Source organism: Phyllobates terribilis, unplaced genomic scaffold (assembly GCF_046119375.1).
Source record: "Phyllobates terribilis strain yellow unplaced genomic scaffold, ASM4611937v1 Scaffold_3__8_contigs__length_932513732, whole genome shotgun sequence".
NCBI classification, from domain to species: domain Eukaryota; kingdom Metazoa; phylum Chordata; class Amphibia; order Anura; family Dendrobatidae; genus Phyllobates; species Phyllobates terribilis.
Window position 1 is genome coordinate 715,433,157 of NW_027362763.1, and position 14,805 is coordinate 715,447,961.

Sequence of the window (14,805 nt, forward strand, 5' to 3'; positions counted from 1 at the left end):
GGAGTACTGGCTAGCAGTAGAGGCCTGGTCAGTCTGAGAGCTAGTAGGATCTCCCCTGGCCAGGTGGAGTTGTAGGCCTCCCCATCTATCTGTACTCTTTCCTGGCTACCTTGCTGTGTGCGGGTAGAAGTAGCCCACGTCCCTGAGTATACCGTGTGGTGCTCACCCGTACGGCCGGTGACTTGGGGCCTTCTGTTAGCCTCCGCTTCACGATGGCGGTGCTGGTCCCTTGCTTGTGACCATGCCTCTGGCCAGAGGACATGGAATCCCCTGCCGGTTGGATTCTGCTGCTGGACCTGGATGTCCCCACAGCCTCGGACTCCGTGTCCGGTCTTAATGTCTTCAGCCAGGGCGAGCTATCTAGCTTCCAGCCCCTGGCACTCGCTCCTGCTCCTACAGAGCTCCTTGCTGACACTTTCCCTGTAACACTTTCTGCAACTGTCTCCAGGCTCTGACTGACCTAATCCCGCCCCAGACCCAGTTTATAAGGGCAGATTCCTCCCCTCCCAGGTCTGGGCGGGCGGTGTTGCATGCTTAGGGCTCCTGACCAGAGAAACCTTCCACTTGCTCTCAGACATAATATTTCTATTACTGTGGTAACCAGACCCCTGGGGTGCCACATTCCCCCCTTGTAAAATTTAGTACTCCGAGACTAAACATATTTTTAAAGAAACATAAATGCAGGGTATAAAAAAAATAAGACAACATGAAAAAGTACATTTTGTGGTCACGGCGTTTCCGTAACCGGGTGTCCATATCACCCAAGGTGAAGTTTTAAGGACCTGTCCAAAGAAAACCCCTTGCGTTGGCCTTGGGCGTGGCTGCAAGGCTGAAGCTAGCTACTTTGGGCCGCAAGGAGGCCACGCCAGACAGGTTTTCTCTTCCGCGGCCATCTTCGCAAGAGGCACAATGTGCAACTATCTACAAGATTGTTCCGGTTATCCAGCGTCCATAACCTGTTAGTCCATAGAAATCTGCAGGGTAACTGAGAAACATAATTAATAACAGGCAACAACAAAAACCGTAAACATTTTCAAGAAACAGGTAAATTTACAGTGCATTACTTTATATTCTCCAGCGAGCGGGCATCTGACCTCTAGTGACTCTAGTGGACCTACGGAGCTCACTAACTGGTCCTGCACTACAGGGTGTAGGAGGTGTTATGGGTAAGCTGGGCAGCTGTCTGCGTACTCTTTGGCTCACTAGGGGCACGGCAGGCTCACTACTAGCAGAGGGTTGATCCTCCTGCACTACTGGTGTGGACTCTTCTGCCTCCTGGGCCGGCTGCTCTTCCAGCTCTACCTGGTCTTCTGTAGGCACTTGAGGGGCTGGCTGGAGAAAGGTGAGGATGGGCACCACGATAGCGTTGTTTACTTGTGTCCAGGACCGGGGAAAGTCTCCGAGTACGGTGCTGATCATTTCCTCCTTTTCCTCTATGGGTTGAGGGTCTTCCTGATCTTCATCCGTACTTTGCAACTTCTCGGGGCACTTTTTCAGGTGGTCTCTGGAGACAGTGGCTGTGGTCTCTCCTCCATCCTTGCTGATGAAGTACACCTTTGGATTATTGTGGCTTGAGGGCAGTACGGTGTACGGGTCCTTTTCCCACTGGTCGTCCAACTTATGGAGCCGCCTTTTTCTTTTCAAGACCTGCTCTCCAGGTACCAGGGGAACAGCGGGAGCATGTTGGTTATAAGTCCTCTCCTGTCTTTCTCTTGATTGACAGAGACTTCGCTCGACGCTCTCCTGTACTTTCCGGTACTGCTGCTGCCGTTCTGTATCCCAGTCTGCCTCTGGCGAGGTGTCCTCGGGTGTCAGGACTCCCATATCCAGGTCAACAGGCAGCTTACCAGGTCTTGCTCGCATTAGGTAAGCCGGGGTACAGTTGGTGGAACCTACCGGGATGTGGTTATACAGGTCCACCAGATCGGGCAGTTTCTCAGGCCACAGACTGCGTTCTTCCAGGGGCAATGTTTTTAGCAGATCTATCACCACCTGGTTCATCTTCTCGCAGAGTCCATTGGTTTGGGGGTGATAGGGCGTTGTTCTTATCTTCTTGCAGCTATACAGGTTGCAGAACTCCTGGAAGACCTCCGCTTCGAAGGCTGGTCCTTGGTGTGTCAGCACTTGGTCCGGGTACCCGTGTGAGCGGCAGAATTGCAGCTGGAAGGCTCTGGCTGCTGTCTGAGCCGTCAAGTCTTTGACAGGGACCACCACCAGGAACCGGGAGTAGTGATCCACGATGGTTAGGGCGTAGACATACCCGCTTCTGCTTGGAGCCAGTTTAACATGGTCCAGAGCGACCAGTTCCAGCGGCTGCCTGGTGAGGATGGGCTGCAGGGGAGTCCTCCGGCTGGCACGGTCCCTCCTTCTTAGATTGCACGGGCCACAGTCTCTACACCATCTCTCAATGGCTCCTCTCATGCCTATCCAGTAGAACCGTTCACGCAGCAGGAACTCCAGCTTCTTCCATCCGAAGTGCCCTGCCCCATTGTGGTAGGCCTCCAGCACCATAGCTGAGTCCCGTCTCGGTACCACAACCTGCCAGATCAGTTCATGTGTCCGGGAATTGACCATTCTGCGGCACAACTTCTCCTTGTAGAGAAACAGTCTGCTTTTTTCCGTCCACAGTTGCTTGGTCTCTTCCGGAGCGTCTGGGTCCAGGCGGGCGTCAGCCTGGGTCAGCATCTCCTTCACCAGACGGACTGCGGGGTCACTGTCTTGCGTCTCCGCCCAGTTGTAGTGGGGTAAGGGGTTGAACGTAGCGGATCGCTGGCCCCTCACACGGTGGGAATACTGGGTAATCCCATGACGGTGGAACGCAGGGAGTTCGACCTCTTCCAGTTCTTCTGGATCTTCCCCTCCGTCTAGTAGGTTTGGCATCCTGGACAGGGCGCCCGCGTTGGTATTGGAGCGTCCTGCCCGGTATTTGAACGTGAACTCATAATTGGACAGGCGGGCCATCCATCTCTGCTCCAGAGCACCCAGTCTTGCAGTGTCCAGGTGTGTCAACGGGTTGTTGTCCGTGTACATGGTGAACCTGGAAGAGGCAAGGTAATGCTTAAAACGTTCGGTTACCGCCCACACCACTGCCAGGAACTCTAGCTTGAACGAGCTGTAATTCTCAGGGTTTCTTTCCGTGGGTCGCAGTTTTCGGCTGGCGTAAGCAATTACCCGTTCTCTCCCCTGCTGGATGTGGGACAGTACGGCTCCTAGCCCGATGTTGCTTGCGTCCGTGTGGAGGATAAAGGGCTGGCTGTAATCAGGGTACGCCAGGATTTCATCCCCCGTGAGGGCCATCTTCAGCTGGCGGAATGACTCCTCTTCCAGCTTTTCCCATCTGAAGGGTGGCTTCTGGTTTTTGGCCTTCCTGGACTGGCCTATCAGGAGGTCCTGCATAGGAGCTGCATTCTTGGTAAAACCGGGAATGAATCTTCGGTAGTAGCCAACCCGAGGAACTGCCGCACTTCCTTTATGCTGGATGGCCTTGGCCAGTCCTTAATCATGGTGATCTTGTCAAGGTCGAGGGCCACTCCGTCAGCACTCACCACGTGTCCCAGGTACTGTACCTTTGGCTTCAGTAGATGACACTTTGAGGGTTTTACCTTTAGGCCATAGTTTGCCAGGGCTTCAAACACTTCTGCCAGGTGTTCCAGATGGTCCTCATAGGTCTTGGAATAGACGATTACATCGTCCAGGTATAATAGGACCGTCTCGAAGTTCCGGTGTCCCAGACAGCATTCCATCAACCGTTGGAAGGTTCCTGGTGCGTTGCAGAGCCCGAACGGCATACAGTTAAATTCGCTGAGTCCCATCAGGGTGGTGAATGCGGTCTTCTCCCGGTCCGCCTCTGCTACAGGAACCTGCCAGTATCCGCTAGTGAGATCCAAAGTAGAAAAGAAGTTAGCAGATTTTAATGCAGCTAAGGTCTCTTCTATCCTTGGTAACGGGTACGCATCTTTGTGTGTGATACGGTTGACCTTCCTGTAGTCTACACACATTCTCATGGTGTTGTCTGTCTTTTTCACTAGGACTAGTGGAGCTGCCCAGGGGCTACAGCTGTCCCTAATTACCCCAGCCTTCTTCATGTCTTTTAGCATCCCCTTGAGTGTTGATAGTGTGCAGGCGGTACGGGTCGGTATCTCTCCTTTATGGGAGGATGGTCTCCCGTGGGGATGTGATGTTCTACCCCCTTTACTCGCCCGAAGTACAGCGGGTGTTTACTAAACACTCTCTCGTACTCTTGAACCACCCGATAGACTCCCTGTTTTTGGTGTGAGGGAGTGGAGTCAGTACCCAAATGCAGTTGCTGACACCAGTCCTCCATTGGTTTCTTAGAGCCGTTACCTTCCTCTGGTTGAGATGGAAGCAAGGGTTCCACGGCCTGTACAGAGTTCTGGTTGATGGTGAACAATTTGGCTAGCGTGGCATACCGGGGCAGGTATACTTCTCTCTCCCCGATATTTATGATGCGGACGGGCACCCTCCCATGGCGTACATCGACCACCCCCCGTGCTGTCAAAATGGTGGGCCTACTGTCTGAGTAGACATTACCATTGCTTGGTAGTCTCTACCTCTTAGACCAATAGCTGCCCGGCACCAAATCATCATCTCACTTTTCGGGGGCATGGCAATAGGGAACGGGTCACACATTCTCATGCTACCAATCTCACCACCAGATAGTTCCACCTGTTGCCGTTTCATCAGTGCCCGGATCTCTTTTTGGAGGACACGCTGCTGGCTGGAACTGGCGTTCTTGGCAACCTGTTGCAAAATAAGAATCACCTCTGCAAGACAGTCTTCGATTACGTTAGTACCTAGGGTTATTTTTGGGTGACTCTCGCAACGGTCAATGTCCACAATGATCAGTCCTTGTGCCGGCAGTTCAACCTTACCGACCTTGATGGTCACCTCTTTAAATCCTATCTGTGGCACGGGCTGACCATTGCTGGCGATAATGCTCAGGTCGTCATCTAGGTAGCGGGTTATGTCCGAGTCATTCCAGTACCGCTTGAAGAGCACGTACGGGATGGTAGTCACCTGTGACCCAGTGTCTAGTAGGGCACTCATAGGAATGCCATCCAGTACCACAGGCAAGACCGGACGTCCCCCTACGTATTTATCACGCCAGTTCGATGGGCCTGATGATCTTATGCCTGGGGGTTGGCCCCCCTCTACCCCAGGTTGTGCCCGTTTAAATGACAGTACCTTGCCACATGTCCGGGTTGATTGCAGCGGCGGCAGATGGGTTGTCCGTCCTCGTTGTTCGTTGTATCGGTCGCTAGGTCTTCCTCTGGCCGGTGGGGTCCTCCTCAGTCGGCGCCACGGGAAGTCCTACGGTCCGGATGCCAGCTGGATCTTTTCTGAAGAAGAGACCTGTAAAGACTGCACAGTTCTGGTTAGCGCGGCAACGCTCTTAGTCAGCTCTTGGACCTGATGGTGCAGGTCTGTAGCCGGGTTATTGTTCAAAGCCTGCACATCAGCTCCCACAGGCCCTGCAGACAAGGGCGCCGCGTCCTGGTGATAAGTGGTAGCAGGGCGCCTGTCGGTCACAGCTCCACCTGGTGCCAGTTCTCGGAGCACCCGGATGGCTCTGTCCTTGAACTGTGCAAAGTCCAGGTCAGGGTCCTGTAAGGCCATTGCCCGCAACTGGGTTCGGTGGGCATTGCACAGTAGACCCTCAATAAATTGTTCGGTCAACAGCTTGTCTTCATTCCCCATGCTGTCAGGGTCTGCCTGCTTAATGGCTCTCAGGGCCTCTTGTAGGTTTAGAGCATAGTCTCTTATACTTTCATGTGCCCGTTGTTTTCACCCGTAAAATCTGAGCTTTATTTCGGCTGAGGTGCGGGTATCAAATGTGTCTTTCAGCCGGGCTAGTATTTCTCTGACAGTACTCTTCTTCCTAGGTGGCCAGGACTTTACCTCCCTTTGGGCTGCCCCGATTAACTGGGCCACCAGGATGCTCACTTTTTGCTCTTCCGTGAGGGGGTATACCTGGAAGAGGCTATCCAGTCTTTCCCTAAAGTCACTTAGGGTATGTGACTCCCCTGAGTACTGGGGTAGCCAGGTTGCCCCCGGGATATAGGGCATGGTGAATGGCATGACCACAGCAGCGGTTGCGCTGGCGGCCGGTGTGGCGGTGGAGCTCCCCTCGGTATCCAACATCCTCCTTCCCCCCTAGTGGACCGTGGCCTACCTTGCGATGATCCTCTTCCATAGGCCGCGGCTCCGCAGTCGATCGTCGGGGTTGAGGACCTTGCGTCGCGCTCCTGTGACGTCAGCGTCGCTCCTTCTCCCTTCCAGGACCTTGCGCAGCGTCAGCGCGTGGGGCGGAGCTTCGGATCTCGCGCGCTTTCAGCATCCACGCCCCTCTTCTTCCCGCGCGGCGTCCCGAAGATGGCGTCCGATGGCGGGAAGCGGCTGCGGATGGCGGGAGGACGGCAAAAGATGGCGGGAAACGACCCAAGATGGCGTTCTATGGCGGGAAACGACTCTGGACGGCGGGAAACTTCTCTCAGGTAAGTGCAAAAGTCTTTTTTCAGGCACGCAATACCCGTTGGGGCGGGTTGGTTTGAATCCTGCCGACTACGCCAAAGTTGACGCGCCCCCTGGGCCTGTGTTGTGCAGGGAATAGCCGGAGCCGGATCGCTGGGGGTTGTAGTCTCCGTGGCGCTGACCCGGTCCGTGCCCAGGGTGGTCAATTCAGTGGCAGTCTTATTAGTGAGATAATAGTCCGACTACGCCACCCGTGGATTGCGGTCAGTGGGGACCGCCGCTGCAAGGCAGACCGCTGATGCCGGTGTTGTGTGTGCAGCTAAGAACGGGATGACTCCCCACGGGAGGAGTATAGCCTCAGGGCAGTTAATGTGGATGATGGGAGTGATGGTGCACGAGCGCAGCAGGAATAACTCAGAGTCCATGAAGTGCAGTTCAGGGTCTTTACTGATGTTATAAAGCAGACCCTCCCGGGAGTACTGGCTAGCAGTAGAGGCCTGGTCAGTCTGAGAGCTAGCAGGATCTCCCCTGGCCAGGTGGAGTTGTAAGCCTCCCCGTCTATCTGTACTCTTTCCTGGCTACCTTGCTGTGTGCGGGTAGAAGTAGCCCACGTCCCTGAGTATACCATGTGGTGCTCACCCGTACGGCCGGTGACTTGGGGCCTTCTGTTAGCCTCCGCTTCACGATGGCGGTGCTGGTCCCTTGCTTGTGACCGTGCCTCCGGGCTTCTCTGGCCAGAGGACATGGAATCCCCTGCCGGTTGGATTCTGCTGCTGGACCTGGATGTCCCCACAGCCTCGGACTCCGTGTCCGGTCTTAATGTCTTCAGCCAGGGTGAGCTATCTAGCTTCCAGCCCCTGGCACTCGCTCCTGCTCCTACAGAGCTCCTTGCTGACACTTTCCCTGTGTCTGGAACTGTCTCCAGGCTCTGACTGACCTAATCCCGCCCCAGACCCAGTTTATAACGGCAGATTCCTCCCCTCCCTGGTCTGGGCGGGCAGTGTTGCATGCTTAGGGCTCCTGACCAGAGAAACCTCCCACTTGCTCTCAGACATAATATTTCTATTACTGTGGTAACCAGACCCCTGGGGTGCCACACAAGCAGCTGCCCAGAAATCTGGCAGTTTACTATTGCGGCCTGTGGGTGGGTGGGTGTTTGGCTGGCTGCATACTTGCGCTTGTATTCCAAGGAATGGGGTAGGGACAACTGAACGCTGCGCTGGGACAAGGATGTGGACGGTGATTGTTGCAAATCTGCAATGACAGGTGGATGGTGGGAGGCATCTTCGCATGTGCCAAGGATCACTTCTGATGGGCACACTTTTAGGCGGTGACCTGGGAGTCAAAGATGCTTCCAGGGGTCTACCCCATGCTGTTTCCTTGTCTTTTCAGCACTGTATGCATGTGTCTGATGATATCTCACACACCACATGGCCAGATAAGGTTTTAAAATGTTAAAATAACATTTCCCGGTGAATGCATTTGTCTTGGTTGAAAGCAATGCAAAAGTGCAAAAACGCATCAAAACCGCTATGTGTGAACATAACCCAAGGTATGGAGGAGCAATTTTTTTGTGCATTTATTTTGCCTTACATACAAGTCATTACCCTGGAAAGGATGTTCCTTAACATATTTCCCAGGAAAATCCATTTTGGTTTCGTTTTTGCATGTTTTATTGTCAGTCCGTAAAAGTGGCGTAATACCTCTGACAACGTTGTTGACAACAGTGACCTGGGAGTCAGAAATGCTACCAGGGGTCTTCCCCATGCTGTTCCCATCTCATTTGAGCACTGTTCCCATCGATTTGGGCAATTTTTAGGCCCTCTGCAGACCGCCGGGGGGGGGGGAGGCCGCCAGAAAAATGCTTGAGATTACCATAGACTTACATTGAGCTCGTTACTCGGACCGAGCACTGGAGTATTCCAAATTACTTGACTCGAACAACGAGTTCCCGAGCATTTTAGTGTTCGCTCATCACTAATAATGACATATTCTCTTTCAAAATTTAACTGCTTGATATTTCCAATCAGATTTGTCAATATCGAGGCATAATGTGACATTGCAATTGCAGTGTCGCATTGAGACATAGCATCTAATTATTTCCTATGGTGTCTTATTGCGTCCTGCAACATGAAACTGCAACATGAATGTTTCCGTATGTGTTTCATTTTCTGTCACTGGTCACAAGTCGCACACGGCTCACTCACCATAGATTTCCATACAAGTCTCTTGTCAGGATCTTGGACACCGACCAATTGGTTTGATGACCTATCCAAGTTAAATTTCATCAATATCATAAGCTTCGACTACCCCTTAAAAATATACATTTTAATTTGGTTTGTGTGATACTAGAAAAAGTTCAGCTTTTTCCCAATACAAAACCAGTCTTATTTTGGGGTTGTGTTTGGAATTGTGACTCTCCTGCTTTCACTTACATTTAATATTGTTCATCAATTTAAAGTAGGGGAGTATTGTGATTGGCCCCACTAGGTAAGGCGATGAAGCCATGCTTGTCAGACAATATTTTGGGACCTTTTAGTGTTCCTCTGTCAACGGTATCTCGGGCTCTGCTTCCTTCCCCTGGGTTCATTGCCCTTTGCTGTGCTCCACATCGGGGTTTGCAAGTTGCTTGGCGTGGCTAGATGACATCATCTGCCTAGACCTATTTAAGGTCCATTAACACACTCTTCCTGTAGAGACAAAGACCTGCTGCCACTTCCTGTAGTAGCATAGTTCCACTTCCAGTATAGACAAAAACCCGCCCTCACTTCCTGTAGAGACAAAGACATGCCCCCACATCCTGTAGAGACAAGGACCTGCCACAACTTCCTGTAGTAACATAGTTCCACTTCCTGTAGAGACAAAGACCCGCCCCACTTCCAATAGAAGCAAAGTTCCACTTCCTGTAGAGACAAAGACCCGCCCCCACTTCCTGTAGAGACAAAGACTGAACCCCACTTCCTGCAGAGACAAAGACCCGACCCCACTTCCTGTAGAAACAAAGACCTGCTGCCACTTCCTGTAGAAGCAAAATTCCACTACTCCATAGAGACAAATCCCCTCCTCACTTCCTGTAGATGCAAAGTTACACTGCCTGTAGAGACAAAGACCCGCCCCCACTTCCTGTAGAGACAAATCCCCTCCTCACTTCCTGTAGAAGCAAAGTTACACTGCCTGTAGAGACAAAGACCCGCCCCCGCTTCCTGTAGAGACAAAAACCTGCCAGTCATCTTGGTGACCCAGCTGCTAGTGACTGATTATATATGACAACAGGCAGCCGGTAACAAGTTACACAGAAGGGAGACATCTAGAGGCCTAGAGTAACCGTTGTTTTAATTTTTATGTCGTAAATAAATAGTACACATGAAAATAAGCAACAATAAGTAACATATCTTGCTAGAAAAATCAGCTTCTTTCTCTGCCAATATTGATCAGTCATTATCTAAAATCTGTATTCAGTGAAGAAAGACTTTCCCATTACTGAGATAGGAGATGGCAGCCATTATGGATACAATTCTATGTAAATGGAAGGAGGGAGGTGCTAGAGGCAGAGCTGCATCCTCATCCTCCTCTCCCTCCTATCTACGTAGAATCTTATCAGTAGTAACTGTCATCTCCTATCTCAGTAATGGGAAAGTTTGTCTTCACTGAATACAGATTTTAGTTCAGAATTGAGAATTTTGACAGTGACTGATCAATGTTGGCAGAGAATGAAGCAGATCTCTCTGATCAGATATATTACAAAGTTGCTTATTTTCATTTGTACTATTGATTTATGAAATAAAAATTAAAACAACGATAACTCTTTAACCCCATTATGCTCAATGACGGGGATATCCCGTCACGGCCGGGTGCTAGTTCGCGCACCAGGATGGGTAATCCCCATCATGCATTCAAACTGTCACTGCGAGTAAACACACAGTGACAGTTCCGTGCCGACAGCTGTCACAGACATGCCGGCGGTCCCTGCACCCAAATCGCTGTGATCGGTGAGTCAATCTGATTGACCGATAACAGCATGATCGCTAAAATATCAGCATCTCCTACGCGATCACAGAAGGAGCTCAGCGCTGCCAGAGGCTGAGCTCCTGCACGAACACCCAGGAGCAGTGTCAGCTCTGCCCCTGGTTGTTAACCCCCTAAATTCTGCAATCGAGCGTGATCGCAGCATTCAGGAGGCAGGCAGAGGGATGGGAGCTCCCTTTGCCTTCAGATCGGCGCCCCCGGGACGTTATCATGGGGGCCCGATTGTTGCCATGGTCACGAAGGTACGGAAAGATCACAGCATGGTCTCAAAAATATTCTGCACAGGTATAATGCACTGCAACCTAGTGCATTGCAGTGCATTATTCCTGTGGAAAAAATGAAAAAAAGTGAAAGTCCCATAGTGGGACTAAGTAAAAAAAAGTTTCAAAAAAGTAAAAAAGAAATTGTAAAAATAATAATAAAAAGGTTAAAAAAAATAATAAAAAAATTACACTAATAAGTACACATTTTTATATAAAAAATAGAAATAAACAAAAAAGTACACATATCTGGTATCACTGCGTCCGGAACAACCTGATCTATAAACTTGTTATACTAGTTAACCCGTTCAGTAAACGGCGTAAAAAAAACAACAAAAAAAAAACATAGGAAAAGAAGCTTTTTTCATCATACCTCTGGAAAAAAGTGGAATAAAACGTGATTAAAAAGACGAATGTAAATAAAAATGGTACCGCTGAAAACGTCATCTTGTCCCGCAAAAATCAAGCCACCATACAGCTCCATCAGCCAAAAAATTAAAAAGTTACAGCTCTCAGCATACAGCAATGCAAAGATAATAAAAACTTATTGAAAAAATAATTATGTAAAATTACAAAAACATAAAAAAGTTACATAAATGAGGTATCACTATAATTGTACTGACCTGAAGAATAAAGTTGCCTTATCAATTTTACCACACGAGTAACGACATAAAAAAAAAAAAAATCCTGAATTGCTGGTTTTTGTTCAATTTGCCTCCACAAAAATCAGAATAGAAAGCGATTAATAAATGTGTTTTGCCCAAAAATGGTACCAATAAAAACGTCAACTTGTCCCACAAAAAACAAGCCCTCACATGACTCTGTCGGCCGAAGTATGGAAAATTATAGCTCTCAAAATATGGCGATGCAAAAACTAGTTTTTGCAAAAAAAGCGTCTTTTAGTGTGTGTCTGCTGCCAATCATAAAAACCCAATGTAAATCTGGTATCGCTGTAATCACACTGACCCAAAGAATAAAGTCGCCTAATCATTTATGTCGCACAAGGAACGTCGTAAAAAATAAAACCAATTCTTTACATGCTGTTGATTTGTTCATTCTGCCTCCAAAAGATCGCAGTATGGCTTGGCTCACATTTATCCTGTGCTCTGCACTGAGCGCTTACACCGGGGTTTCTGTGTAAATCTCTGAAATACGTGATTCAGATGGAAACTCTGGCGCAAGATTCCCTATAATGAGGCAGATGGGGGCACTGTGGATGCCTTCTGGCCTGTGATCCGGTGGTGTCCATCTTTTTAGGCATGGATAAAAGCGCAGACAGCCACAGTTTCGTGCACCTCTGAAAAGAAAGACAGCGCTGAACAGAGGCCATATGGAGTCCAGAGTAACTCTGCTGCCTCATTGTAGTTATTGGATCCCTCGGGGGTTTCAACTGAATCATGTCATTTGGAGATTTAGATGGAAACCTCAAAGTAAGTGCTCAGCGTAGAGCACAGGATTTATGTGATCCCAAGTGTTATGTAAAATGTTCCCAATAAAAGCTTCACATAAAAAGCCCCCAATCTGGTCCGTCATCTGTTAATGGAAATATAGGGGGCTTCCAGATTACTGGTAGTACAAAGGCTCTGGAAAAGCGAAATGGCTCCTCACCCACCCAAAAGAAATTCAGCAAATTTTGCGCTCCCAAATACAAATTCCCCCCTCCCCTCTGAGCACCACAGTGTGTCTAAACCCATTTAGCCTTCACATGTTTGGCAGGAGTATAATTTCCTAAATGGGATGACTTGAGGGGGGATTCTGCTCTTCTAGCACTTGGAGGCTCTGTATATGGAGTTTGCAAACTATTCTAGGAAAATCTGCACTCCAGCAGGCAAATAACGCTCTGTCCCTCCCGAGTCTCACCGTGTGGCTAAGCAGTACTGTACAGCCACATGTGGGGTATTGCCACGTTCAGCAGAAATTGTATGACACTTTTTGGTGCCATTTTTTACCAATTTCTCTGTGTCAAAATGTAAAATCTGGGGCGAAAGAAACATTTTTGTGGTAAAAATGTAATTATTTTTTCTTCATTGCCCAATGGTATAAAATTCTGTGACACACCTGTGGTGTCAATATGATCACTGCACCCTTAGATGAATTCATTGAGAGGTGTAGTTTGTTAAATGGGATCACTTATGGGGGATTCTGCTGTTTTGGCACCTCAGAGGCTCTACCAATGTGACATGGCACCCTCAAACCATTCCAGCAAAATTTGAACTCCAATATGACGCTTCTTCCCTTCTGAGCTTAGCACTCTGCCTCAAGAGTATTTTTTGACCACACATGGGGTATTGGTGAACTCAGGAGAAATTTTACAACAAATTCTGAGTCCATTTTCTCCTGTTACCCTTGTAAACATAAAATATTTTGGGCTAAAAGATCATTTTTGTGGAAAAAAATAGATTTTTTTATTTCACGGTTCTACATTATAAACTTCTGTGAAGCACCTGAGGGTTTAAGGTGCTCACCAGACATCTTGATAAGTTCCTTGAGGGGTCTAGGTTTGAAAATGGGGTCAATTGTTTTGGGTTTCCACTGTTTAGGCACATCAAGGGCTCTCCAAACACAATATGGCATCTGTTCTCGATTCCAGACAATTTTGCGTTCAAAAAGTTAAACGGTGCTCCTTCCCTTCCAAGCCCTGCCGTGCACCCAAACAATGGTATTCCCCCACATATGGGGTATTGGCATACTCAGGAGAAATTGCACGACAAATTTTGGAGTCCATTTTCTCCTGATACCCTTGTGAAAATAAAAAAATTTTGTCTAAAGTAAAATTTTCCTTCCACATTGCTTCAGTTTCTGTGAGGCACCTGAAGGGTTAATAAACTTCTTGAATGTGGTTTTGAGTACCTTGAGGGGTTCAGTTTTTAGAATGGTGTCACTTTTGGGTATTTTTTGTCGTATAGACCCCTCAAAGTCACTTCAAATGTGATGTGGTCCCTAAAAAAATGGTTTTGTAAATTTTGTTGGAAAAGTGAGAAATCGCTGGTCAACTTTTAATCCTTATAACTTCCTAACAAACAAAATTATGTTTCAAAAATTGTGCTGATGTAAAGTAGACATGTGGGAATTGTTATTTATTAACTATTTTGTGTGACATATCTCTCTGAAGGAATAAAATTCAAAGTTTGAAGATTGCGAAATTTTTAAAGTTTTTGCTAAATTTCCAATTTCTCACAAATAAACTCAAGTCCTATCGAAAAACTTTTACCAATATCATGAAGTACAATATGCCTCGAAAATACATTCTCAGAATCAGCGGGATTCGTTGAAGCGTTCCAGAGTTATTAGCTCATAAAGTGACAGTGATCAAATTTAAAAAATGAGGCGTGGTCATTAACCTACAAAATGGATCGGTCCTTAAGGGGTTAAGCAACATCCTTTGTAAATAGAGTCATTTGCAGATTGTGTATTCATGACATTATCTATGAGTTGATAACCATTTGTCTGTGATTTGTCTGATAAACTGTCAATCAGTACTTACAATTACCATATGAAAAAGTTTCTGGCAATATCCAGGATAAACACTTTGTACTTACATAAGTTTGTTGCACACAGGGGGTAAGAAATACGCCTTGTTCTCTTGTATCCATCTCTTTACATTAATTGGTGGCATCTCCATGTCTGACAGCAGTGGTTCGTCTTATGCAGGAAAATGGACCATGGACTAATATAAAAGCCTTTATGGAGAAAAGCAGACTGTGCATTTTAAAACCACTGCATGTTTACCAAGCAAAGGTTGAAAGGTGCAAAGGTAAAGCTGTGCAGAGCTGGTGCAAATTTAAAGGGAACCTGTCATGTTGATAATGGTACCTGATCTGCAGGCAGGATGTTATACAGCAGGAGGAGATGATCAGATTGATGGACATTTTGTGGAAAAAGTTTCAGTAAAACTTGCATTTTATTAATTGAAATCCCTGGTGTTTGTATGTAAGAGTCCAGTGGGCGGTCCTACTTAGTGATTGACAGTCTTCCCTGTATGACTGTGCTTCCAGAGAGAGCTGTCAATCACTGGTAGGACCGCCCA

General features: G+C 48.1%; 1 protein-coding gene across 1 annotated transcript in view; it reads right to left on the reverse strand.

Annotated features, from left to right (window-relative positions):
* The window catches only part of HAAO (3-hydroxyanthranilate 3,4-dioxygenase), a 160,119-nt gene extending 145,581 nt beyond the window's left edge, over positions 1-14,538 (reverse strand). Inside the window, exon 1 of the mRNA XM_073672034.1 lies at positions 14,318-14,538. Within this exon, the coding sequence (XP_073528135.1) occupies positions 14,318-14,400 (83 nt within the window). The 5' untranslated portion in view covers positions 14,401-14,538. The remainder of the gene's footprint in view (positions 1-14,317) is intronic.
* Between the last annotated feature and the right edge of the window lie 267 nt (positions 14,539-14,805).